The 26,587-nt window shown below is 41.2% G+C and overlaps 1 protein-coding gene across 2 annotated transcripts; it reads left to right on the top strand.

Moving 5' to 3' along the window:
- Window positions 1-222: 222 nt before the first annotated feature.
- On the top strand, window positions 223-26,587 carry SMPD4 (sphingomyelin phosphodiesterase 4). 2 transcript variants are annotated; one of them, XM_067549993.1, is made up of 20 exons: window positions 223-278; window positions 1,050-1,136; window positions 1,670-1,756; window positions 2,370-2,512; window positions 2,657-2,732; window positions 3,381-3,489; window positions 4,023-4,075; window positions 5,489-5,640; window positions 7,391-7,523; window positions 9,667-9,738; window positions 13,606-13,695; window positions 16,034-16,179; window positions 16,874-16,964; window positions 20,624-20,724; window positions 22,017-22,180; window positions 23,018-23,223; window positions 23,903-24,136; window positions 24,944-25,075; window positions 25,247-25,375; window positions 26,176-26,587. In XM_067549993.1, the coding sequence occupies exons 2-20, from the start codon at window positions 1,092-1,094 to the stop codon at window positions 26,500-26,502; spliced, it is 2,490 nt and encodes an 829-aa protein (XP_067406094.1). In that variant the 5' UTR covers window positions 223-278; window positions 1,050-1,091; the 3' UTR covers window positions 26,503-26,587. The 2 variants fall into 2 exon arrangements, with proteins under 2 accessions (XP_067406094.1, XP_067406095.1); XM_067549994.1 differs by lacking the exon at window positions 13,606-13,695 and having other exon boundaries at window positions 224-278.

Genomic DNA, 26,587 nt, shown 5'->3' with positions numbered 1-26,587 from the left:
CCCTGGTGGGATTGGAGCCCTCGCAACCCGAGCAGCAAGAACCGCACGTGGCTGCCAAGCCTCGCTTTGGCACTTGGTTGGGGATGTGGGGGCGGGGGCACCGCTCGATTCTTTCCCGCCAGCCGGGGGAGGAATTTCGTCACTGCAACGCGTCGCCCGAAAGGATGACGTCTAACAGCCGCGGCGGCCCCGCGAGAGGAGGGGGAGGGGATTCGGAAGCGGCGGCGGGTTGAAAATGGTCTGGGGCGCTGCAGCGCGGCACGGGGCAGCGGGGAGAGGTGAGGGGCCGTTCCTGGGCCGTGGGGCAGGAAGCTGGGGTGTACGTGGTCCCGCTCCTGCGCTGGTAGGGGGCGCAGTCCGTGCGCGAGGTGGGGGTCCGCTGCCCGGGAGAGCGGGTCCGGTGTTGGGGGCCCTGTTTACAGCCTCCCCCCGGAGCTGAGGCGCCCTCCCGCCCCGTGCAGGGGTCTCAGCCCTCGGGGCAGGCTGTAAATGGGGCCCCCAGTATCCAGCGCCCTGGAGGGGTCTCAGCCCCGCCGCTCCCCAACAAACGTAACATTTTCCGGGATCCTGCTTTTGTTGGTCCCGTCTGGTCTTCCCCTAGAGACAGCAGCCACCATCTCGGGGACCTCTAGCATTAAGGGTTTGCAGACCATCTCACAGCTGGAAAGGGTCTTTTCTTCTGCACGACTGGTGCTTCCCTAAACGCTTCGTACAGGCCAGGTCATCTAGGTTGTGTCCCTTCGGAATCGTTTTGTGCCTCTGCCTGAGGTGCAGTCTCATTAAAGTGCTCTTTTTGCATCCCACCCCGCCCTGTTACGTTTATTTGGAAAAGACGATTATTTCACTGTGAATGTGCAGTGCTACGACTATCCGGGAAATACAGTATAGTTACCTGTGTCGGGGATCTCCAGCACCTTAATCCCAGATATAATCAACATACATTTGCCTGTTTTCATGCGTAACCATACATGTATCAGAAAGCGAGTTGTGGCAGTGCTGTAACATAGGATTTTAATATTCACATAGATGTTTGTCTCTCTTCTTTGCAGTGATTTGCTGAGACCATCCCTCATTTTGGACATTGTAGAAAGATGGTTATGGCTGTCCCTCACTTACAACACCCTAGCTTCCTATTGGTAAGTACCAGTACAGATGGTTAGTGGTATTAGGAAAGTCTTGTGATATTACTTTTGTCTAATGAATTGCCAAATCACTTGAAAATTTAATTCTCCACTCATTAATTCTTGACAGATTACTTACAAAAGTCACAGCATAAAATCCAAAAGCGCACTGTGGAAACGGCCCTGAGAATGTTGTAGGCCCTCTTCTCAAATACTCTAGTGTGTGTTGACCATTCTAAGTGTTAGTCTTATTTTCATAGAACTTAAATGGTTACATATTGACTACGTGCTCTTTAATTTAAAACATGTAGTGTAGAGTCAAGTAGGTTAAATCAAACCTATAACTGAGACTTGTCTTGAGTTAAAAATACTTATGTTTAGAGTAAGTCTTATGAGGGAAGTAATGATATACCATTGCTTTTTTACAAGAGCGCTATACAAAACTGGAACTACAGAATTCTCTGCCAAGCTCTTTACAAGTGTTGCCCTTTTTACTTCCTCTTGGAGAAGTGATTTCAGTGTCTGATTTCAGTTTCTGTCCATAACAGGCCAGTTTGAAGGCAGATTGCATGAACAAACCCTTTGCTCAGAGGTGCCATGATCTGGAGATAGTCATTGAAGACTTTCCTGCCAAGGTACAGAGCTGCTATCTTTTCATGACTGAAGTGTGAACTATACCTCAGTGGGGTTATACAAACGAGATTTTAAAAACATTTCTTTATTCCTGCCTTTACAGATGGTTTTGAGATCCTTCTGTGAAGTTGATTTCAGTAGTTTCCTAAAAGCCATAGAATTTTTCCAATAGTTACCAAACTCTAAATTTTTAATTGATCACTTTCCTAATCATACTTTTCATCTCTTCTGAAATGCCAAATATGAAGACACTAGTATTTTAAGATGTGACACATGACTGATATTAAACCAGATCAGTTGGAACCATAGTAGTCTGGAAATAAAGAATGAAGGTTTTCTACTACGTTGGTCAGAGTCTAACTTCACATGGGAGGAGGGGGGAGAGAGAATGTTCACATTTGTATTTCTTTAAATTATTTCCATAGAATTTTCTGCACATAGAGGTGTGACCAAGAAATAATTATGTATATATTGACTGTAGTTGGACAATCTCATGCATTCAGAGGTCTGAAATTAAGGCTCTTCAGACAAAATCTGAACAGCCATCTTTTTTTCCCCTTTTTAAAATTATTTTTTTTTTTTACTCCACTCCTTTTTCTGGTGGCTTTCCTGTAGGAACTGCACTCCATCTTCCCGTGGCTAGTGGAGAATATTTTTGGTAGTCTGGATGGTATCATCGTAGGTTGGAATCTTTGCTGTTTGCATGGAAGAGCAAATCCTACAGAGTATGCTATTGCCCTGGATTTCCTGGATCCCAGGTAGATGTGCAAATTTCAGTACAGTAGAAAGTTCATGGTGAATTAATAAATCAGTGTTTGACATTTCCTCCTATGTAAACATTCATTTACAAAAAGTGCAAAAAGAAGGATACTCCTTGTGTTTTTCATGATGCTTGTTTACAGTGGCCCAATGATGAAGCTGGTTTACAAACTCCAGGCTGAGGAGTACAGATATGAATTCCCAGTCTCCTATCTTCCAGTAAGTAACTGTTAAAGGTTGTGTAAAATTGAATTTGGTGTTGCAGCCATTGGAATGTCCCATACACACACATTCTGGGTTCAGGATAGGACCTGCCACTATAGTATTTGAATTACAGCAGGCTCTGGAGATGGGATTTCTAGATTGTTGACTCTTTCAGAGGGCTGTTAGAGGCAAAGAATTCACTATCATGGATTTTATTAGAAATTGTGCTGCTTGCTGGTACTAACACAAGCTAACTTTTGGGCTGTTCAACTAAGAACTTTAACTTCTGTTTTTTATTTGGCCTCCAAAAGAGGCACTAGACTATTTTTATCTTGATCATCAATAGAGTTTAAAATGTCTCTTCCAAGCTTGTTGGAAAGCATCTCTTCTTCTCAAAACATCTCATTCCTCTCAGACACTTCTTTCCTGTAAGTTTAATGAAGGCTAAGTGTCCTCCTGGTTGTGGAACATAACAATTTATGGTTGTAGGAAAACAGGCGTCCGTGGAAGCTTTGTGAAATAACTTTTCCATGGCTGTCTGGTAGCAGTGGTCTAGAACTAAGAACCAGATGTCTTTTTACAGTGTAATAGAAGAATACATCCTCAAACTAATTCACTTATTCTTAGTAGCCTGCTAGGTATCTAATTACTCTGTCTTTTCAGGGCCCCGTAAAGGCTTCAATGCAAGAGCGAATCCTACCAGAATGCTCATTATACCACAACAAAGTCCAGTTCCCTCCATCAGGAGGCCTAGGTTCAAACTTGGCCCTCAGTATCCTTTTAACAATTAAAGGGTTTACATTTTTTAATTCCTTTTAATGTTTTAAGTGACTAAAACTGAGAAATCAAGATCCATTTTTGCCATTTGCTTATTGTACTTAGTTGTACAGTGAATTGCATTAGTCCCATGTTTGCAATCTGAACATAGCAGCACTGTAGGGGAATATTTAGACTTAAACTTGTCTTTCACTGAAATCTTAAATATGTTTGAAGATATCTAGGGTGAAATTCTGGCCTCATCGAAGTTGATGCAAAACTCCCATTGACTTCAATGGGGCTACGATTTCACCCCTTATGTTTCATAAATATTTTTAAGTTGTTTGTCTGGTAGGGAGAAAACACCTACACTACCTGACAGTGTATAAACACCCTGGGAAAAGAGCAAAAGATCAACAGCAAGTTCAGATTTGAGCACTAGGAAGTCTTAACACTAGCACTGAGATACTGAAGATTTAAAAGGCCAATAAATTCATATCATGTTTCCAGTAAGCTGTACTTGTTTTGTTCTTGACTCTGTCTCTCCAGATCCATTTGAATATTACATGTTTTACTTTGCAATAAGTCTTATCACACAGAAGGTAAGTAAATTTTACGCTTTTTTCCTTTTAAAGAATATCACTCTGGCAAACCCTTTCTTCAATGCACTTTGAAAGCTTCCATCTTGTCTCTAAATGCATGAGCCCAGTTAAACCAAATCTTGCACCTGTTGCCTAATAAATATCATTTGATATGATGAAAACAGACAGTGATTATACACATCTATATAATTATATAAATCTTCCTGTTCTCAGTGCTGCATTCCATTGTCAGTGGCTGAGAATGAAGGAGGTATAGAAATTTCAGCTCTCTGTGCACTTACTTTATACCTGCCAAGGATGTTGATCATCTTTCATCCTTTGTTGTACATACAAACATGACAATCTTGTATTATATTGGGCTGTAACGGGGTCGGCATCTGCCTTTTGTGACCACCCCTCCCTTCTGGCAAATACCTGTCTGCAGCCTGTTAGTTTTGAGTGGGATAGTGCCCACCTCTTGGGGGTACCTCCTTTCTGGTCAAGTGTGAGCCTGCCTTTCTTTCTGTTCTTACAACACCCACCTCTCACAAGCATCTCTCCTCCCTCATCCCCCCCCAACTGATGGTTTTCAGCAGGTTCTTTTCATGGCCCTGGTATGGAGCCATAGCACTCAGGCTTCCTTCTTAGAGACACTGCCTTCTTCAACAACCTAATAGAGGCCCCATTTCAACACCAACTGAGGGTATCCTTTCAGCAGCCCTCCCTGGGCTCAGGCTGTAACCATACCAGCAGGGCCCCTCAGTATCATCACCTGATCTGGGTAGGTTCTGGGCTCAGCCTGCTCACACTGACCTGTCCATAGTCCTGCTGCTGCTACTCCTCCAGCCAGGCAAGCAGGCAGGCAGGCACCCGGTCTTCAGTAGCCTTCCCTGGGCTCAGCCCTGCTACTCTTCTGCACAGACAGACACCCAGTCCTCCCTCTTCAAGCTCCAGGCAGCAACTGCTGCTTCCTTTTATATGGCCCTTCTGACCCCCTCATTGGTCACTCCAGCAACCCTCTAATTGGCTGTTCCCCTGCAGCCACTCTAGGATGCCTGGAGGACTTCTCCTCTGCTGTTTTCTGGGGAAGGGTGAGGTGGGGCCTCCAGATCTAGTCTGCCCCACCACATGGGCACTAAACTTCCCTTGTTTTTAGCAGTATCTAATGGTGATGTCGGATATGAAGTGGGATTCAGTACACTAAATCATTATAGAAGAGCTCATGAAAACACAGATCTTTAAAGCTAGAATAGAACACTATGATCATCCAGGTTAATTTTTTGCATAACACAGGCCATAGAATTTCATCCAGTAATTCCTGCATCAGGCCCACAATGAGATTTATCATGTGCTGAAATCCCTGTCCCCAGTGACTTATTGTAACAGCATGTGTATTTACTTATTGTAACTATAGGCTGTGTGTATATATTCCAGAACACTCCCACCGCCCATCATGTCAGCCCTTCAAACTGCGCTTACTTCAATCTGGTGGACACATACCTGAAATGGTTTCTCCCCACGGAAGGAAGTGTTCTTCCGCCATCTTCTTCCAATCCTGGGGGGGCCATCCCTTCACCTGCTCCTAGGTAATGACTTGATAAACATGCGCTATCAGTGCTAGACTGCATGGGCAGTGCTCTCAGAAACTGTCTTGCTTCAATGATGAGTTCTTGCCATAGATAATGTAAGAAAATGACACCATTTTTATATTGCGTATATTTTTTATATAATCCATACATATAATAAACATGACTGTACCTGTATAAATTGCTCCATCTCAAAAAAAGATGTATTGGCATTGGAAAAGGTACAGAAAAGGACAACTAAAATTATTAGGAGTATGGAAAAGCTTCCATATGAGGAGATTAATAAAATTGAGACTTTTCAGTTTGGAAAAGAGACGACTAAGGGGGGATATTATAGAGGCCTATAAAATCATGGATGGTATAGAGAAAGTAAATAAGGAAGTGTTATTTACTCCTCATAACAAAAGCTAGGGGTCATCAAATGAAATTAATAGGCAATGGGTTTATAATGAACAAAAGCAACTATTTCTTCACACAAAGCACAGTCAACCTGTGGAACGCCTTGCCAGAAGATGTTGTGAAGGCCAAGACTATAACGAGATTAAAAAAGGAACTAGATTAGTTCATGGAGAATAGTTCCATCAATGGCCATTAGCCGGGATAGACAGGGATTGCTGTTTGCCAGAGACTGGGAATGGCTGACAGGATGGATCATTTGATGATTACCTGTTCTTTTTATTCCCTCTGAAGCACCTGGCATTGTCCACTGTTGGAAGACCGGATACTGGGCTAGATGCACTAGTCTGACCCAGTGTGGATGTTCTTATAGTAGTCTTATAATGGAGAATACATCCTGAAAGTTTGCAAGCCTGGAGTAGTGGAGCAAGTGATGGATTATAAATATGGTTTGTGGCTGTTGAATTTTTTTCATTCAGCACCACTAATTATGGCTAAGGCTAAGATTTAGTCATGGATATTTTTAGTAAAAGCCATGGACAGGTCACGGGCAGTGAACAAAAATTCATGGCCCATGACCTGTCCATGACTTTTACTATAAATATAACAGGTTATCAAAGTTTAGGGTTGACTATGCATAATTACATGCTGAGTGGGACCCACAAACTGAGTGGGACCTTAGGAAAGAGTTTCAACCTCTTACTGAAGTTTTTTTGAGCTGTGTGTGGTTTTAATTTATGCTTTTCAATCAGCCTGGCAAAATTGACATAAAAATTTACCAGCACGTGCATAAAATCTACTTGTCTGCCCTTTACAATGATTAATAACGACAAAACTGATATCTTACTCATCTGGGATGAATGGGAATATACAATTTTGTAAGGTTGATTTTGAATTTGGTATTTTTATCATCCAAAATGGTTTTTTTACTCATATATATGCTTTTGGCTTTTTTTAACAATGGTATTTTTAGTGACTCCCAAAAGCCATCTCTCATGCTTTCTTCAACCTTAAATTAGATCAAATATGTCTGTTCATCATTTAGCTGACTAATGAAGGCCTAACCTCACAATAAAATTGAACAGAATACAGGTTAAGTAAAATAGTGTGCTGCAGAATGCTGTGTGTGGTTTGCATACTGAAATTTAAAATAATAAAATAGCAATGGACACTGATTCATGCTGTGGCTAGTAATGGCAATCTCTTGCTTAATTTTAAAATTCTAATTACAGAGCTTTATTTAGCACAAACTCTTATCCAGTTTCTTCATGTCCTCCTGGTGGTTACAGTCTGTGACCTCTGTCCCTGTACAGAGGCCCTTTGATTCAATATTTATATAAACTTCTCTTTAAAGATCCCCAGCAGTGCCTTTCACTTCTTATGGCTTGCATCACACTAGCCTGCTGAAACGGCATATTGCCCATCAGCCTTCAGTGAATGCTGATCCTGCTTCCCAAGAGATCTGGAGATCAGAAACACTGCTTAAGGTGAGTCTGATTTATTTTCTTACATTTTTAAAGTTAGAATGGCCGAACAAGCTTATTTGCAGGTAAATCTATTTTTTCCTAACTAAAGATTGTTTCTTTTCAGCTTGCAGTCTGTTCATGGAACTGAGCAGTGCAGCTGTTGTTTTCCATTAACATAATATAAAGAAACAGAACATAAAAATGCACTGCTAAGTTGTTAAGCAACAGTTGTCACTCTTTTTGGATTTTAGGGGCCTGAGTATCATCCAACTTACACCAGTGTAAGTCGCTCCTGATTTAGGGAAAGAAATATCCAGAGTTAGAAATTTTTTTTTTTTAAATACCCTGATTTCTTGTCCCAGTGCTAAACTGAAATATTGTTTGCACAGTGTAAACTACCATACTGTGTGTATCAAGATGTTTATGGGGAAGGATGATCTGGTGGCTAAAACACAGGACTGAGTATTGGGAGTTCGTAGGTTTATTCCTGGCTCTGCCACAAACTTCCCGTGTGACTCTGGGCAAGACACTCAATCTCTGCACCTCAGTTTGGGGGATAATACTGTACCTACCTTGCAGGTGGTTATGAGGATTAATTCATTAATGTTTTGAGATTTATGTGATTATCCAAAGCATTTATAACATTATGGTGAGTCACATGCTAAATTAGACCTAAATTTTGTTGTCTTTTCCATTGGACAACAAGCAAGCAAGAATCAATTTTAAAAAATAATTCGTAGAATTCAGAAGATAAGGATCCCATGTCTCATCCAAAAACAAAAACAAAAATAGCTGTCAATGTAGCTTTATTTTAAGGTATAGTGACCTTGATAACGTGTCTCTTTCAAATAAATCTGCTCTTCTATTGAGTGTAAATGATGTGGTTCTTGTTCATTTCCTCCCCCTCACTCCAGTCACCAGACAAGTACTGGGAAAAAAAATTTAACAGTTCCTCCCACTGCCACAACCAGGTCTTTGTCTGTGTAGACTATAAGTTCTTCCAATCAGGGACGATGTCTTCCTCTGTATGAGGAAATTGCCTAACACATTTCGGGTGTTATCACAATCTAAATAATAAAGCATCAATGTTGGGGAGTCACTGGAGGCTGTGCCTCCACCCTCCTCAAGTGCTTTGTTCACCACTCTCTCTCGATTAATAAATAATTGATATTTCATGGGAATTGACATATCTTGGCCTAAAGAAACCTAACCTTATGTTAGATTTTGCTTCAAGGCTCTTAGAGTCTAAAGGATTAAACTGATCATTGGGCTTTTATTCTTAAAGCAAGTTGGAAGAGAGATGGAAGAGTCAAAAGGGACAGGTCTAAGTTATTGAATTCAGAGATGGATAAGTAATACCTATAGGAAATGTGTGATTTGGTTTGTATGTAGTTCACTTGCAGCCTTTTCCCATCTCCCTTGAGAGAGAACCCCACATTCTTATTAAACAGACATGCCAGTTAATAAATTAAAGGTACTGAAGTTGGATCACCGATATTCCCAAGTGAGTGTTCTGCTGTGTAAAGCTACAGGAAGAGCTCTTCTCTCAATGTTTCAAAACTGTGTTTACAATTCTGCAGACTTAATGGTCTATGTGGTAGCTTGTCCTATTACTTTTCTTGTATTTATACTAGGTTATTTGACTTATTTTGTATAATAGTATCCTAAGAACAAATATATAAGTTCAGTGATAATACAAGTAATGGCAAAAACATAAGGGCCTTAAATATTGAGAAAATAAAATAGACATCTTGGTGGGTGCAAACTGCTTTTGCGCCTGAGTAACACCATTGAAGTAGATGGGCTTGCATGGGTGTAACTTTTGGCCTCATAACTGCAACATGCAGTGTAACTATACAGATATATGTGATTGCAGATAATATGAAATAATACTTAGAGATAGTATAATACTATATGGATCAGACTTATCTGACTAACTGTATTATTTTAGTAAAGGTGAACTTAGAAAGAACCGAGTCTGTAACAATTGAAACATCTCTGCGTATATGCTTACGCTATTTTACAAGTATAACTTAGTCCTTTATTGATTGATATACTAGAGGCTTCAATTTGGCCAATCAATAAAGAGATCCTGAAAAAGCAGATTGTGACTGGCTATTTCTGGATCTTTCCTCTGACTGAGAAAACATTGGTTGTTTTGCAGGTTTTTGTTGAAATGTGGCTTCACCATTACTCACTTGAAATGTATCAGAAAATGCAGTCCCCTCACGTCAAGGTAATAGCCTGTGCTTCATTCTTGGTGTCTCCTGCTTGTTGGCTTCTTATCTTGGGGTAAACCTTTGTCGCTTCCCATCTTATGGAGCATTTTTAAGTGGATGGTTACAAAGAAGTGCTCTTAAAAGCATACATCTGAGCTTCTAAACCCCAGTGATGAAAAGATGTTGTGAACAAGTGCTTGTGTCATCCAAATTTGCCTTTTGTTGCAATAACTAAATTTATTTATTTATTAAAATTGACTTTGTGGAATGGTCATAATAATCAGTGCTCTTCATAGTAATTGGAGCACTATCTACTGGTAGGACCTCAGCATAAAATGATATATTAGAATCCCACACCAAAATGTCAACATGGCCATCCAAGAGACCTAAATTTGGTTTCTGGAGCTAATAGTGTTACTGAGGAGTTAATGAGTCATTTGAAGATCCAGTGACATGTTTTTCAAGAGCAAAGATTTTAGCCTAAATCCAATTCCAATGGGTCTTCATCAACTATCTTTATAGTGTTAATTGGATAAAGCATATTCTTTGTTTCCTATCCCAGAAACTGGCATTGTTAAGTTGTGCTGCATTTCACTGTAATGGTAGCCAAAGCCGTTTCTGTGTGTATGTAACTTTGGAATCTTTTATAAGGTCTTATTTAAATAAGATACTATATTGCTTACAAGCCATTTGTTCTAGCTGTTCAAGAATAAAACTGATGTGCTTAAAGGGGAAGAGTATCAGAAGAGTTGGGAGTGCTGAGATTTGAGGGAATTTGGGAAAAAAGTGGGGGGCCTGATGATTTTCAGGATTCCCATTAGATCACTGGGGAGGGGAGGGGAATGCAAAAGTTACTCAAGGCTTGTTCATGTGTGAAGGAGTAAGATGAGAGTTGCTTATCTGGGAAATTCTGATCCTTCACTTCATCGTGATCCTTCAATTCATCAGGTAATAAAACAAATATTTTGTTAGGGAACAATATTGAAGATCTAAGTGTGGCAAGTTTGTCTGTTTTTATTCAACAAAATGATTTGAGGTCAGACTGCAAACTCTTAAGAAAGATGGTAGGTCTCCACTCAGGAACCCTAGCAGCATGGCTATGCACCAATGATGGAAAGGCTTTGCTTTTAAGTACCTTTGTTCTCTGTCTGCATAGGCTTTGTGCATGCAGCTTTATGTTTAGGTAAAAAAAGAATGCATCGCTTTAAACTTTTCTCCTCTGTTCACCTTGTGTAGCTGAGACGCTGTCTTCTAATGTTATGGCAGCATCCAAGCAGATGATGATGATAATGCTCATAAAACAGTGTGACTTATGCTGTGGAAATGTATGGGTAGAGCCTAAAGAAGTTTTGCCACTGTAGGCTCCTGCCCAGATGTTCTGATCAGGGTAGGATTGAGGCCATGACTGCCTGGTGTCTTTCTACTTCTGTCCCTGATTATTTCCCAAGAATCACTAGACATGGCCATGTAGAGAAATGAAATCCTCCTGCTTTTTGGTAGGTTGCAGAATAGAAAACAAAGGCAGGGAAGTGGCATCCCAATCCAAAAAGATGCCCTCCTCTAGAAGGTGTGGAGATAGCACTGTTTCTCAAGCAGTGATTATTTAACTGATCCTTAAAGTATTTTCTAGATGAGTTGAAAAAAAAACTAGTGAAGCCTATCACTCTTTCAAATGTGAGTGAGAAACTAGAACTTGCAAAAGTAACATTTCTCTGGTATTCAAAGGGGGTTTAATTGGGACTTTTGACTGCAAATCTGTAGAATACCATAAACTTTAAAAGTAAAGTGAATAATGACCACTTACCTTCCTGTTTCCATTTACCTTTCTGCACGTATGGAGCGGAGGGATGATTAATGCCATAGAAAGTCTCAGTACCTGGGCCCATTCATGATTTTAAACTATTGCTGTTTTAAGTCTCCAGCTACAAACACTCCTGTAAAGAGGAAGATGGGATGGCATTCCACAGAACTTGATGCATCTTCCCCCAGCAGAAAGACACAGGTTATCTGGGAGTGCCATGCTGGATCCAGCTGTGTCACTTCTCATTGCCCCTCTGAATTGTCTGAAAAAGCAACAGGCAGATTTTAAGAATGATTTGTGTCATTAAGGATCTCTGTTACTTTAGTAATAAAGGGGTAGAGGTGAGGTATGGGGAGGAACTGTAGTTTGCTTTGGGAAGAATTACTTTCCTTTGTGATTACCCTGCTCGAAATTGCTCCCAGATGTGGAGTGAGCCTGAGGCTGACACTATTATCATGCTGGGTTTGATTACTTCCCACATTAATTTAACTTAATTCAATTTAATATTTCCTCTGTTCTATTGTACTCTCCCTTCCTCTGTCTGTCTTGCAGCTGCTTGCGTGGGGGGTGCAGGTGTGCAGTATCTTTTCCCTTTAGTTTCTGCTTTTGTCATGATTTGATTTATTTTAAGGGGTCAGTATCTGATAGGGTTCTGTGTAAAGCCTATTGCACTTCCATTGCCAGGGATCACAGATCTCAGTAACAACTGCATGTGTGGCACCCTTCAGGTGTCTAGATCTTGCTGCAGCAAATGGGAGGGGAGTTGATCACCAAAGCAAAAGATGGGCTCTGCTGTTGGGGAGCTTGCAGTGGCGTTGCTACCACTCTTTTAGCAGTGTAGAAGCAAAACAGAATAAATCTGAAAAACTGAACTGAAAATAGAGGAGAAAGGAACAGATAAACTTAGAGGAGGTGTAAGACGGAGAGTTAGTTTAGATGTCTGATATTTATTTGGGTCTCTGTATAGGTGTACATTTTGTTTTGATTTTTTTTATTTATTTCATACACGTCAATGTGGCTACAGTATCCTCTTCACCACTAAATTGATTAGTTCTAGAAAATGTTTCCTGTCCAAAGAGGAGTGCGGTTGAGTCTTGAGAAGATCTTGGCACTAAGCTTAGAACTTTAATGGCCATGTTTTTATTTCAGCATGCTATGCTCTATAACAAGCTTGTCTTTTTGTTTTGTTAGGTAGTTGTTTTTGGTTTTTTTCCTACCCTCTAATAGCAGAGGCCATTCTCTCTTTGAAATCTATTAACTTTCCATAGACTTGTAATTCTCATCCAAAGTATTTGGCCTTTAACTAGAAAAACAAAACATGGAGATGCCGGCTCCTGTCTGGTGACTGCAATTAACTGGAGAGGCTCACAGCAGGGGAATGAACCCTTTCCTTTCCCCCTCCATGTCCGGGACAAGATATGTCCTTTTGTTTGCTCCTCTGAGTCTCACTGGCGCACAAGCAAGAATCCCAAACTTTGGCCTCCCAGTGCGCTGCAGCCCAAGGGATAGCTTTACAATAGCTTTCATAGTAGTTTGGAAGTAAGTTTCCAGAAAAATGACTATTTTTGCTCCAAGTCACAGCATTCCACGTGTTAATCCCTATCTTCAGCTATTCTGGCTTGCAGTTTAGTTGGTTTGAAATGAAGAAGTTGGACTTATTTTCATGAGCCTGAGATTTCCTCAACATGTTTGGCAGAAGCTGTGTGTCTCTATGCACTGCTTGTTAGGTGACTGATACAAACTTGCTGCTTTTGAGGTAGAGGCAGTGACAGAGCTGACCCAATCATAGCTTCTCCCCAACCCAGTAATGTTAATTATGACCCAACAGCAGTGTCCTGTCAATTACTTTTGCAACTTGAATGAGAGTCAATGTACTGTGGAATTAAGGAACTGAACATCAGAAGGAGAAGAGAATACTGTGGCTGCAGCTGTTGTGATATGTTGTCATTGACTGTATTTGTGACTTCTATTTTTTTCCTCCCACCCCTCCTCCTTCGGATCATTCTCACTGTTTCTTGTTTTTTGTTTTCTCTTGCTCTCTCCTCTTCCTTTTTCCTTCCTTTTTGTTTCTGTTGTCTCTCAGCTGGAGGTTCTCCAATACCGACTCAGTATCTCCAGTACACACCACAGTAGTCCTGCCCTATCCGGCTACCAGGCCCTCCACGCATACCAAGTATTACCATCTTTTCATTTTGTTTCTTTTTTAAAAATCTTGTTTCATCCTGTTATCTGCGAAGTGTGTTAATTGGCACTAGCAGAAAAGGCAGCTGTATAGCCAATGTTTGGTTTGCAAGATGATTCAGAGATTAGTTCCACTGAAACAAAATTTGTAAAGCTAGGTGCAGCAGGTATTGAGAGATACTAATGAACACCATGGAGAAGGATGTTAGATGATAGGGCATCCTAACTGCTCCTCCTAATATGCCCATTTTAAGAGATGCAACTCTCTGAATGGATTGTAAAGGGAAAAGTTTGACCTTGTGCTAATGTCTTCTTGGCCCAGCAACTTACTTTGCTAATGGCAGAATTCTGTCTGTCATGTACTGCTCCCTTAAATGAATCTTGCAGGGAAGAGGAGGTCAGAGATTGTATGGCTGTATCCCTAATGAGAGAGGTAGGTAACATGTAAACAGTTGTTCTATACTTCCAGTGAAACACAGCTGGACAGTGTCAAATTAATATTGGCAGCCTGAGCTTGATTGCCTAACTTCACAAAGGGGTATGTGGGATGCACATTTGCAAATTATTCAGAACATGCGTGCAAAGTCTTTTCTGTTGGAACAGATTCCTGGGTTCACCCTCCCTATTTCAGCCCTCTATTCACGGGTTCCTCAGTTGGTGGGACACATATTTCATAAAGCTAAGATAATGTTGGTATGAATTCTCCCCACCTTAGCCATTTAGTGCTCTGCTTTTGCATAGGTGGCATGAACACTTATACTGTTAATCAACATGCTGCTTAAGAAGGAAAATAAAAATCTACTGCCCAGTGCTTGGTTTTGTAGCCTTAAATTGTAATGCCAGTCCATAGTGGTGTTCTTAAGCTTATGTGAAATACACATTTTCTCCACCTTGCTGGGTGAAGGGAGGCATGACTGGGTGTACATGTCCTGCAAACTAGGGCTGGAGGTCAAGAGCTTTTGGAAAGCTGTGGGGAGAATAGAAGTTGCCTTTTAAGTTTAAAGAACAATGCTCATGGTGATGCTAGTGATCTGTTAGGAGGACATTAGCCTGTCAAACGGATCTTAAGTGACAGAGGATTTGTTAGTGTGAACAAATAAACAATGGCTTTACACGCAACCATACAAACAACAGTTGAAAGCTCATATAAAACAACAGAGAATGCTTTCCTGGAGGTAGTCAAAGACCAAGATTTTCAAAAGTGACTAGTGATTTTTGGGTGTCTGGCTTGAGGTATCTTAAAGGGCCCGATTTTTCAGAAGGTGGGTGCTCAGCAATTTGTGAAAATCAGACCCCTATAAAGGTTCTCAAGCTGGACACTCAAAATCACCAGTCATTTTTGAAAATCGTGGTTTAAGTTCCTAGCACCAGAAAGACCCCCACCTAAGAGCTCTTCTTTATTAGGTAACTTATCCTTCAGGCTTTATATAAACTAACTGACTCGCAGCCCTTAGTAGTGGATTGATATTACTTTACTGTTTCCAAGGCAGATTATAACACCAGTAGAGTTGATGTGTGCCACTGGACTCTGCAGTAGTGGGGAAGGGGCACACTGAGACCTGACTGCCTTTTTCTCTCCCTATATCATCTCCCCATTCCTCCATATCCTCACACCTCTCTCTGGTAGCAATACCAGACTGGCCCACTCTCACTCTCCTTTGTTCCTTTTGTGAAAAAGATCTTCACATCTCCCACACGTCCAGTAAAAAGATTGAATGAAATACACCGCCACACACAAACTTACAGATATGAAGTTCAACAGGATCATTCAAAGCATGAGCACCAGAAGAAAATATTACTCTTACCATAACTTTTTTAGGATTTTTCTTTTTTAGAAAGCAGAAGAACACCCACATATGAAGAAGGGCACAGTAGAGAGTGAGTTGAGAGCATAACAATGGTTCTGTTGTGTTACCCACAGCAGACACTTGATGATGATGATGATGATAATTAATAATAAATAATGGATTTTTTTTACCTGGGAGGGGCTAAGTTAAATTAAAACTTACTTAGTGATGTTCGCTAGTACTCTCTAGGGGTTAGTGTAACTTGAAACAAATTGTGATAGACTGTAAACCCCTTTCCCGCAGTAACCACAATGACTAAAAGAAGCCTCACTGATATTTGTTAGTGAGCTATTGAAGGCAGAGTAGTGATGCAATTTGTTCTCTTGGGGAGATAATTTGTTCAAATCGGGTGGCAAAGAACTAAACATGTAGGGACACTCCTGTTCTGTTTAAATGTCTGATATGAAAATATCTTTGCGCTGAGCTCCCTCATAGAAGGGTAGCAAACAAAACTTACATTTCTGCTTATTGGTTTGAATGCAGGAGTCATTTAAACCCACAGAGGAGCATGTGTTAGTGATAAGACTGCTTGTGAAGCATCTGCACGCTTTTGCCAACAGCCTGAAACCAGAACCACTCTCGCCCTCAGCCCATTCCCATACAGCCAGCCCACTGGAGGAATTTAAGAGGTAGGTAAACAGTCAAACTGCCTTTTGAGCATATAAAGCACTAATTAATATATAGCTTAGCAGTTTTGCTTTTGTTGAGATCTTGAAAGCAAGTTGTTTGACAGGCGAAGTCAGAAATTGCATTATTAAGAGGATGAGAGCGCCCACTTTCACATTCCTCGTGCACTTTGGGCTGTGGTCCAGATCAGAACAGGGAAGAAGGAAGTAGTTAGCTCCCAATCAAGAATGTATCCACAATGGAAAATGTTTTTGCTTTTTTAGAAAAAGGGGAGATGGGTTCAAACGTCTTTAGAAATGCTAACATTTGCTATGAGACCAGAGGGAAGTTGAAGCCAGTTTAGAAGAGCAGTCAGACTGGTGCAGAAATTTCTGTACATTTCTCTGCAAAGGTCATGCACAGATCATTATTGGGTGGAAGGCAAGTTGTGTTACTGAAAATGCACAAGAGAGAAATTCCAGCTGAGAACGCTAAGCAGCTTTCTTAAGGGCATGTGGGTTACTTTTGGCCTTAGAATAGCTGTTTGTGGGCATCACTATTAGAACTCTTCAGACTTATTCAAATTATCAGTTCTTTCTTCAGCTGAGAGAGAACCTATGAAAACTCATTACTTCTGTATTAAATGTTTGAGATATTACGTTACCATCTACTGTTTGTTTATACATGATGTGTCTTTGTATCTGAATCTCATTGCAGAGTTGTGATTCCTCGGTTTGTCCAGCAGAAACTCTATATCTTCCTGCAGCATTGCTTTGGTCACTGGCCCCTGGATGCCTCTTTCAGAGCTGTATGTACCAGCCTGTCTTTCTGCTGAGTCCATACAAAATTAGAATTAGTGTTTAATAAAAAACTGGGCCAGCTGCAATGATAAAAATACTGGTTTTGGGAACACTATTCCCTTTTCATTTTTTTTTTCTGGGAGGAGGGAAATACACATTTATTAAGATGAGTTAGAAATGAAGTGTAGTAAAGGTCTTGAAAGAGGAATTCTTAGACACTGCTGAAACTATGTGGTGATGGTTCATTTCTCTTTCCCTTTATGGAAATGACTACTGGTTGAGAATGAGCTATTCTTACTACAGAGGACCTGTATGTTTATGGATAAATTTGTCCTATCTAATAATACAGTCTAATCATGTTATAACTAACCAGACTGGGAGAAAGAATGTGGCTTTAATTTCTTATATCAAGATATTTTAAATATACATTCCTCCTTCTTGGGGGATGTGACATGACTGGCCTGCCATGTTACCATGTTTGCAGTATGGCATTTAGGACAGAAGAGACCATAGGGAAACCTCTTGGGGTGAAATCTTAATTCAGCTGAAGTCAGAGTTGCCACTGACTTCAATGGGGCCAAGATTTCACCCCCTGTTGCATAGTAATTTCTTGTGTGAGTGCCTACTGCTGTATTGGAGAGGGAGGACTGAAAAAGCATTAACACAAAACATTATTCAGCCCATCCTCCATGTGTCTCACTGGACAAGATGGGGCTTCAGTGAGTGATACTACATGTCCCAATTCTGATGACTACATTAATGAAGCCAACTGACAACTCTCCAATACCATCTGCTATAAAGAACTCAGAGAAGACCCCACACCACAATTTAACTAGGAATTTAAGGATATCATCAAATCCTTCCCCAAATAACTCCAATGAAAACTCCAAAAAATTCTCCCTGGAGAACCCACTCCAGGGACCTTCTACATGCTTCCCAAGATACACAAACAAGGGTACCCAGGCAGACCCATCATATCTGGCCATGGCACTCTTACTGAAGGAATATCGGGGCTCATAGAAACCATCCTCAAACCACTCAAGCAAAGAGCCAGCTTCCTGCAGGACACAACCAACTTCCTCCACAAGCCCAGCAACATTACCAACCTCCCACACAACACCATCCTTACCACCATGGATGTCACTTCCATATACACCAGCATCCCTCACAAAGATGGCATAGCTGCCTGCCTCAAATATTTACAAGACAATGGACAATCCACAGATATCCACCCAAAACACTTCGCCAAACTCTTCCATTTCATCCTCACCCATAACAATGTTACGTTTAACAACCAACACTTTGTCCTAACCATGGGAACAGCCATAGGTACTAGGCGGGCTCCCCAATAGGCCAGCCTGTTCATGGGCCACTTTGAAGAATTTCTGGACAAATGCACCATAAAACCAATACTATACCTGAAATACATTGATGACATTTTCAACTTCTGGACAGACAACACAAAGTCCCTCATAAATTTCCACCACAACTTCAGCAACCACCATCCTACCATTAAAATCTCCCTGGAACACTCCCACACTAGCATCTATTTCCTGGACACCACAAGCAACTACAACAGTGGAACCTTACAAAAAACTATATATGAGAAACCCACGGATCACCACACCTACCTTCATAGGTCCAGTACCCACCCCAAACACATCAATAAATCTATTATCTATAGCCAGGCATTCAGATACCACCGAATATGCTCTGAGGAGAAAGTCTGGGATATACACCTTAACACGCTCAAAACCACCTTCACCAAACAAGGACACTCCACCAGAGAAGTAGATCCCATCATGGAACAGGCCACCCAAATACTCCCAGAGAACCTACTTCAATACAGAAATAACACCCCCTCCAACCACACACCCCTAGTTGTCATCTACCACGCCACAGTGGAACCCATATGGAATATCATCAAACAGCTACAATCCACACTCACTGGGGACCCCTTCCTGAAATAAATCTTTCCTGAGCCCCCTCTTCTGGCCTTCAAACAACCCTTCAACCTCTCCAAGCTCATCATCAGAAGCAAGCTCCCCACAGATCAAGACACACCAACTCAAAGTGGCACCAGACCTTGCCAGAACAACAGATGCAAAACCTGCAGATATATCTCCACTGCTACAACGATCATCACTCCCCACAACACAGCTTTCAAGATTTATGGGTCCTACACATACCTATCACAACATGTGGTGTACCTCATCCAGTGCACTAAATGCTCCAATAATAACTGTGAGGGTGAAACCAGACAACCACTATATTCTTGAATGAATTCTCGCCGGAAAACGATAAAAGACAAAAACACCATATCACCAGTGGGTGGACACTTTTGACAAAGCGATCTCTGTATATCTGACCTATCAGTCCTCATCCACAAAGGAAACCTACACAACACTTTCAAAAGACGAGCCTGGGAGCTTAAATTCATAGCTTTGCTAAACACTAAAAATCATGGACTGAATAGAGACGCTGAATTATGGCTTAATACAGCAATCTATAACGCACTAACAACCTCTCCCAGTAGCCTCTCCCCCTCCTTTCTCCGTTATGACTGGAGGGGTGTTAACAGGCAACTTCACTTTGAATGGTCCCTTGAAATATGTGTTAACTACTTATGCTAAACAATTTGTTCCACCTTGTATTTAGCTGTGGCACTCTAAGGTCTTGTCTACACTACACAATTAAGTTGACCTATGTTAGGTTGACATATGGCCATTGCAGTAATTACTGCAGTTTTTCATGTCCACACTACTCTCTTTCTGCTGATAGTGCACATCCTCACCAGGAGCGCTAGCACCGACTTGTGTGGGGCAGTGACAGCCTGTGTGGGCGGCTGCGTGCAGAGCCCTCAGCTGGAGCCCTGCTGCCAGGCACTGACCGCCCAGGCAGGGGGCTCCATGCAGAGCCGACAGCCCAGGTGAGGAGCCAGCAGGGCTTGCGGGCAATGTAAGTAATGCAGTGTCTGTACAGACACTGTGTTGCCCTAACTACCTTGACGTAAGCGTGGAGGTGGAATTATGTTGGTGAAGTGGGGGCTTACATTGGCGGGAGCAACACTGTAGTTTAGATGCTTACAGAGTTACATCGAGCTAAGGCAGCTTACCTTGACCTAACTCTGTAGTGTAGACCCTAGCCTAAGTATGTGTCCCACAGCTGAAGAGCACTGTGTAAGCTTGGAAGCTTCTCTCTCTCTCCAACAGAAGTTGACCTAATAAAAGATATTACCTCTCCCACCTTGTATCTCTAATATCCTGGGACCAACACAGCTACAACAACATTGCATACACCAATACTAGCACATTAGCTTGATTGGTGATGCATCTTCCTTTCCATGGCAGCCACCTAATACTCTTTCATCTGACTGTTATTGTGGAGCGTGACCTGCTTGTTCAATACAACCAAGCATTTCCTAAAATGTTTCATTAATGGATTGTTACTATGCATTTAGTTCTCTTCATTTCTGATGCAAAGGCACATGATCATAAAGACTTGTTCTTCAGGGCTTAGACTTTTGCAAGATATTTTCATTCCTTGAGCCTTTTGTTGGCATTAAGAAAGTGAATGTCATTGTCCTAGAGACTTAATAAAAAAAAAACAAGCAAAATCTTCCTCCTTCAGTTGAACTGATTCTTCTGTCTTTCCGGTTTTGTGCCAGGTCCTGGAGATGTGGCTAAGCTACTTGCAGCCCTGGAGATACGCTCCTGAGAAACCACTTCAGAGTGCAGAGCCTCATCCTCGCAGTGTATCAGAGAAATGGTAAACATGGGGAAATTCCTGAGCAGAATCCACAAGTCACCCTAATTCTGACTTCAGCAGATGGCATTTATTAACTGTTTGAGATTTTCATATGCAAAATTCTAAGGCAGAGTTTTAAATGTTCCTTGTAAGCATCTAGTTCATGGATTCTAAACTATGGAATTGTGACCAAGCACCCTCCCTTTCTTTATCGCTAGGTGGGGTCACAGAATGAAAAAGGTTAAGAACTACTTCCCTAGTTTACCCCATTTGGTTCCTCCTGACATGTTACTCTAAGTAACTTGCTTCATACAGACTGGCCTTCCTGCTGAAAAAGAACAAAGATAGCATATCCATCACCCTGACATGGTTAAAAGCGTTTTTGTCTTAAAGCGATATTGATAAGCTTAAGCTCTGTTCATTGTTTCTGTTGTGTGGACTCCTTGGTGTCTTTCCCTTTACTTCACCATCTCTCCCATGTTCAACAAAGTCCCTCCAGGTGGCTCCAACATTACAAGCTACACTGCTCATTGCATTATACTATGTCCAAAATCCTGGGTCATAAGAACAGCCATACTGGGTCAGAACGTTGGTCCATCTAGCATAGTGTCCTGTCTTCTGACAGTGACCAATGCCAGGTGCTTCAGATGGAATGAACAGAACAGGCAATCATCGAGTGATCCATCCCCTGTCGTCCATTCCCAGCTTCTGGCAATCATAGGCTAAAGACTTCCACAGCATAGGGTTGCATCTTGACCATCGTGGTTTATAGCCATTGATGGACCTATCCTCCATTAATTTATCTAGTTCTTTTTTGAATTCTATTATAGTTTTGGCCATCACAACATCCCCTGGCAACGAGTTCCACAGGTTGACTTGTGTGTTGACTTTACCAACTGTTCAGAGGCACCTACTCCTTCCCTAATATATATAGTGGCACAATCCATTCAACAGTGAGGGTGGGCTTCATGAAGAGGCAGCACCAGTTTCTCATGGATACTTGTGCAGGAGGAAGTAAAATCAATGCTTTTGTTAGAACCAAACTTCAGGCTTTAGCTTGCCTCTGAAATCCTGCCATTGCATATCTGTGCAACTAGATGTCTGCCAGCACAAAATCAGAGATTGTCACTGGTGACTAACAGCTCTTGTGTGGGGACGGACATTCTTTTGTCATGTATGGAATGGAAAAGATGAGATCATTTCAGTTGACGGTTTAAAATATATTCCATGAGATTATTTATTTGGCAGACGATTGAATACATTTACTCCTTATTTTAATAGCTGTATTCACAAACCCACTTTTACTTTGACAGGGCTCCCTTCATCCAAGAGAACCTACTGATGTACACCAAGCTATTTGTAGGTTTTCTGAACCGAGCTCTCCGCACAGATTTGGTCAGTGCTAAAAATGCCCTGATGGTGTTCCGAGTGGCCAAGGTCTTTGCTCAGCCCAATCTAGCTGAAATGATCCAAAAAGGTAATGAATAACAGGTTGCCTTCTTGCAGAGTTGTGTTGTTGTCTGTTCCATGGCGACTCTGCCTCCAAAGCATGGAGAAATGTGAATTGGAGGATGCGGTGTCTGCTTCATGTGACATTGAAGTTCAGAGATCTGATGTCTTTGCTCCTATTTACAGTATTGGTTTCATACATATATACAAGTTTTTCTTTTATTTTATTTTCTAATTTCCGTTCATCAGTCTCCCTGATTCCTATTTGTTCTAACTAATATGGAAAGAACATGATTCTGGATATTTTTAGTAAACATAAACTCGTGTTTGTGGTGTTTGGTTATTAACTCAGAATTAAAACTTTGTAATGCCCTACAGGAATTTATATTTACTCAAACTTCAGCAAGATGTTTAGTCAGCAAGAACTTGCACTCCAAGTTCTAGAAATCAATTCAGAGTGTCCTGAAAGCTGCATGTTGGGAGTATTGGGGTACAGCGGGGGTTTTTTGGTTGGGGCAGGAAGGTTTGGTCAAGCAGCAAAAATTTCAGGTGCTGGAACATGCTCAGGCTGGCAAGTAAGTGGACCAGAATATCCTTTCCAACAACAAATGATGACGTAGAAGTACTATGTCTATATAGACTTTTAGATGCACCATTGTAATAGTGAAAGCTCTTTCTGCTGTAGGAGTGAAGATTCAGGGAAAAATTGAACTAATAAGGCCCTGCCCTCGTCCTCACCCCTCCCCCCCAAATAACCTAGCAACCTTGTAATGAGTGGTTAAAAACTGTATTGCTAGATCCCCAAATCAGAAGGAAGGTATAACCTAGTCTTCTCCACCCCACATCATCTTATCCCAAATTCTAGGAGAGCAGTTATTTCTGGAGCCAGAACTTGTTATCCCTCACCGTCAACACCGACTTTTCATGACCCCCTCTCTTGGTGGGAGCTTCTTGTCATCACGGCCTCCAACAATCACAGATGCCTCATTTAAGGTGAAGAGTCATGTTTACTGCCTGGAAGGACAGGACTCACAGTACAAGCAGATGTTTGGTCCAGAAGTCAGGAATTTGGTAAGCAATGACCTTGCTTACTTGCTCTTTGTAAGCCCCTTTATTACTATTGTGAGGGATATGTCTCCATACTGAATATCTGCTCTATCATGTAAGGGGGGAGAATTTTTATCTCTTAAAAAGTAGGGGGTAAATCAAGAGTTCGGTGGTGGTTGTAGAATCTGTTTGGAGCATCTTCCATAACAAGTATGAAAATAGAAATGTACACAATGCTTTTAGCCTTGAAGGGTGGGGTGGAGTGGGGTATTGCTTTGGAGCAATCTGCTATGGGCATGTACTTGTTTCATCTCTCAACAACGACTGTGTGTGTATTTCTGATTCATAGTGTTGATAATCAGTACCCAGCAGCAAGCCAATTAAAAATGGTGTAGCAGAGAGAGATGGTCTCTCCCTAAACAGCAGGCTAATGAAACGAAGGAAGATGCATCTCAAAGGAAGCTGAGGAGCACTTGCATTCTTCTGAATGCCCCAGCTGCAGTGACTCCCTTTGTTCTATTGGAGATGGAGCACATGACTACTACCAGCACAAGTCCATGTCAGCTAAGGGAGTGAATGTGTGGTTCTATTCTGATTGCCAGGTCACCAGGCAGACTTGTATTCACATGCTGGTGCTTACTACTGACTTGTGTCCTTTATCCTATTGCTTTATTTAGTTGTCCTCCTGTCTTTTATTTTTCAGGTATTAAGATTGGCCCAGTTAATAGGCCAGGCCCAGCAAACAGCAAAATCCATATCAGACCACTCTGCAGAGACTATAGCTAGTCAGTCCTTCCTATCCTGGTTTAGATTTGGCTCTTCTGACATGAATGGTTCCTACACAGGCAATGACCTAGATGAAATTGGGCAAGACAGCATCAAGAAAACAGATGAATATTTGGAGAAGGCACAGGAGTACTTATGCCAAATCTTTCGGGTACATAACTTTCTTCCAAGTGCTGTTACAGGGAAGTAGCATTAATGGGAGTCAGAATTCCGGCAATCTACTTCCAGCTCTCATTTGCAGTGTGATTGTTGGCAAGTCACTTAGGCCAAAATTTTCAAAAGTGGCCACTCGTTTTGAGTACCTCAATTTTTGGTGCCTATCTTGAGAGTCTTTAGGATTGATATTTTTTTTTCCAGAGGTTCAGAGTGCCTGTAGTTGCAGGTACTCCACACTTTTAAATATCAAGCCCAAGCAATCTTAAACTAGGTACCCATAATAAGTGGCCACTTAGAAAAATCCCATTTCTTTCCTGCTTACCAAGGGGCATTTTATAGCCTAATGTTTTTAAAGCACTTTGAGATCTTCCAATGTAAGATGCTGTAGAAATTCAAAAGGATGTATGTATACACTAAGTGACGAAGCTAATAGATGCTAGAAGGTGGCTGCCTCTCAGTAAGCTGAAAGGAAGCAAAGCGATTTTATACAAGTTCGCTTGCACAAGACTGACTTGGGAGAACATAGAACTAAGCAATGGCCATGAGGAGGCTAGGATGTACTGGCCAAAAATACTCCTGTCTGCCAGGGCTTGCCACGTGATGAACACAATTAAGAATGGTCACTTTTGGGTATTTTTATTTCTATTGTAGACTGATAAATGGGTTGTTTTCAGTACCTGTTCTGTTGGCAGTCATTGGCTATATGGTTGTCAGGGGCTACACAAGAACTGGAGAATGGGAAACGGGGAACAGAAAAAAGGTGGTAGAATCAAATAATTATTAATAAATTATTTTTGATTAGTTGAATGAAGCCCAGATGACCCAACTGATGATGAACTGTGGAGCAGCTGAGGATGAGAATGGAAAGAAGCAACTTCCAGACTGCATTGAGAGTGAAGACGGACTAATTCTTACGCCTCTTGGCAGGTATCAGGTACGAGGGAAAAGCTTCCAGCCCAATACTTCTAGAACTTCAGTTTAAGAAAGCAGAGTGTGTGCCTCTACATCAGAAGAAATAGTTTGTCAGGGATGGGAGGAGAGAGATCAGTTTAAACGCATTTCAAATTTGAGCTATAAAGTACGTGATTTCCTTTCCTGTTCCTAGATCATAAATGGCTTACGCAGGTTTGAGATAGAGTACCAAGGTGATGCTGAGCTTCAGCCCATTAGAAGTTATGAAAATGCCACTCTAGTGCGACTGTTGTTCCAGTTGTCCTCAGCAATTAATGAAAGGGTAAGTGCAATGAGAAGTCTTCTTTCTCTTTTTCAGTTGCATATTCCTATTCTCTGACCTGTGCATATGTACAATTTACACACTTGCTTTGTACTCTCACCATTAATGTGATTTCTGCATCAGTTTGCAAATATTCCATAGGGCCCTTCTTTCAGCCTGGAATCACTTTTTTTTCCCCGTTTCTCAAGAGCTGTAAAATGTAACTGTCAAGACATTATCTCCATGTCAGACACAGTCATTACACTGAAATGTATTGTTTATGGTAGTTGAGATAGAAGAAATATCCTTCACAGGATCATATTAGCACATACCAGCATAATGAAAGAACACTCTGCTTCCCTGGTTGTCAGAATAAGCAGGAAAAGGATTAATCAAACCTAGCCCTTCTATTCCTTCCCTCTTTCTGCCTCTCACTCCTTTAAGACCTGCCTTGCAACTTGACTGTTTGTCCTCACTCCATTGTATCCTAACATAAGATTTACACACTTCTGAGTACATATGAATGATGTGACCAATGTTGTTGTCCCAGATTTCCTTATGTTGGTTTATTGCTTTGTACTACTAAGAGTAAATGAGCAGATTTACTATAATACAAATATAAATTTGTTTTGGAATAATTCTAACTTTTGAAAGATGTATGAGTTCTGAGTTATATTTGCTCTAATCCTCTTTCGTGTCCTCTTAACACAAATCAAAACATAAAAGCAAGAATTTTTCAGTGTGAACTTAAAATCTACAATTTTAATTTTTGTTTACATTTTTCTTGTACTGTTACTGACTTCAAGTTTTTCTTACCTTAGTTTGCTGACCAAATGGAGATTCTCTGCTCCAGGGAAGACTTTATTGGCATGTTGTGTCGCTATCATCTTACCAACCCATTCCTTGCAGAGAAGGGCAGGCACAGCCCAACACTGAAACAAAGATCAGGACATTCTCGGCAACCAAGGATCAGTCTGAGATTTCTGGCAAGCTACAGGACTCTTCTTTCCTTGTTCATGATATATTTCATTGCAGCTTGGTTCTGCATTAGACCACTGGCCTGCACATTCATTATTCTGGTTGGGTATCTTCTTTATGCAATAGTAATGACTTTCTTCACTGAAAGGTGGAAACCTCATCAACACTAACTTTTTTCCTTCAGTGTACCCTGTAAAACAAGCTTTTTAAGAATAAAAGCACAGTGATTAGTATTAAAAAGCTTCAGCAAAGGAT

Source organism: Emydura macquarii, unplaced genomic scaffold, assembly GCF_026122565.2.
Source record: "Emydura macquarii macquarii isolate MOO-44397 ecotype Brisbane River unplaced genomic scaffold, CSIRO-AGI_Emac_v2 contig_1254, whole genome shotgun sequence".
NCBI lineage: Eukaryota > Metazoa > Chordata > Testudines > Chelidae > Emydura > Emydura macquarii.
Note: the sequence above shows the minus strand (reverse complement) of the source record. Positions and strands in the feature narration are given on the sequence as shown.

Excerpts from the sequence above, each read along its gene's own strand:
- SMPD4 (XM_067549993.1), top strand. The coding sequence starts at position 1,092 with ATGGTTATGGCTGTCCCTCACTTACAACACCCTAGCTTCCTATTG. Across the intron at positions 1,137-1,669 it reads AACACCCTAGCTTCCTATTG|GCCAGTTTGAAGGCAGATTG; the intron begins GTAAGTACCAGT and ends TGTCCATAACAG. Across the intron at positions 3,490-4,022 it reads AGGTTCAAACTTGGCCCTCA|ATCCATTTGAATATTACATG; the intron begins GTATCCTTTTAA and ends CTGTCTCTCCAG.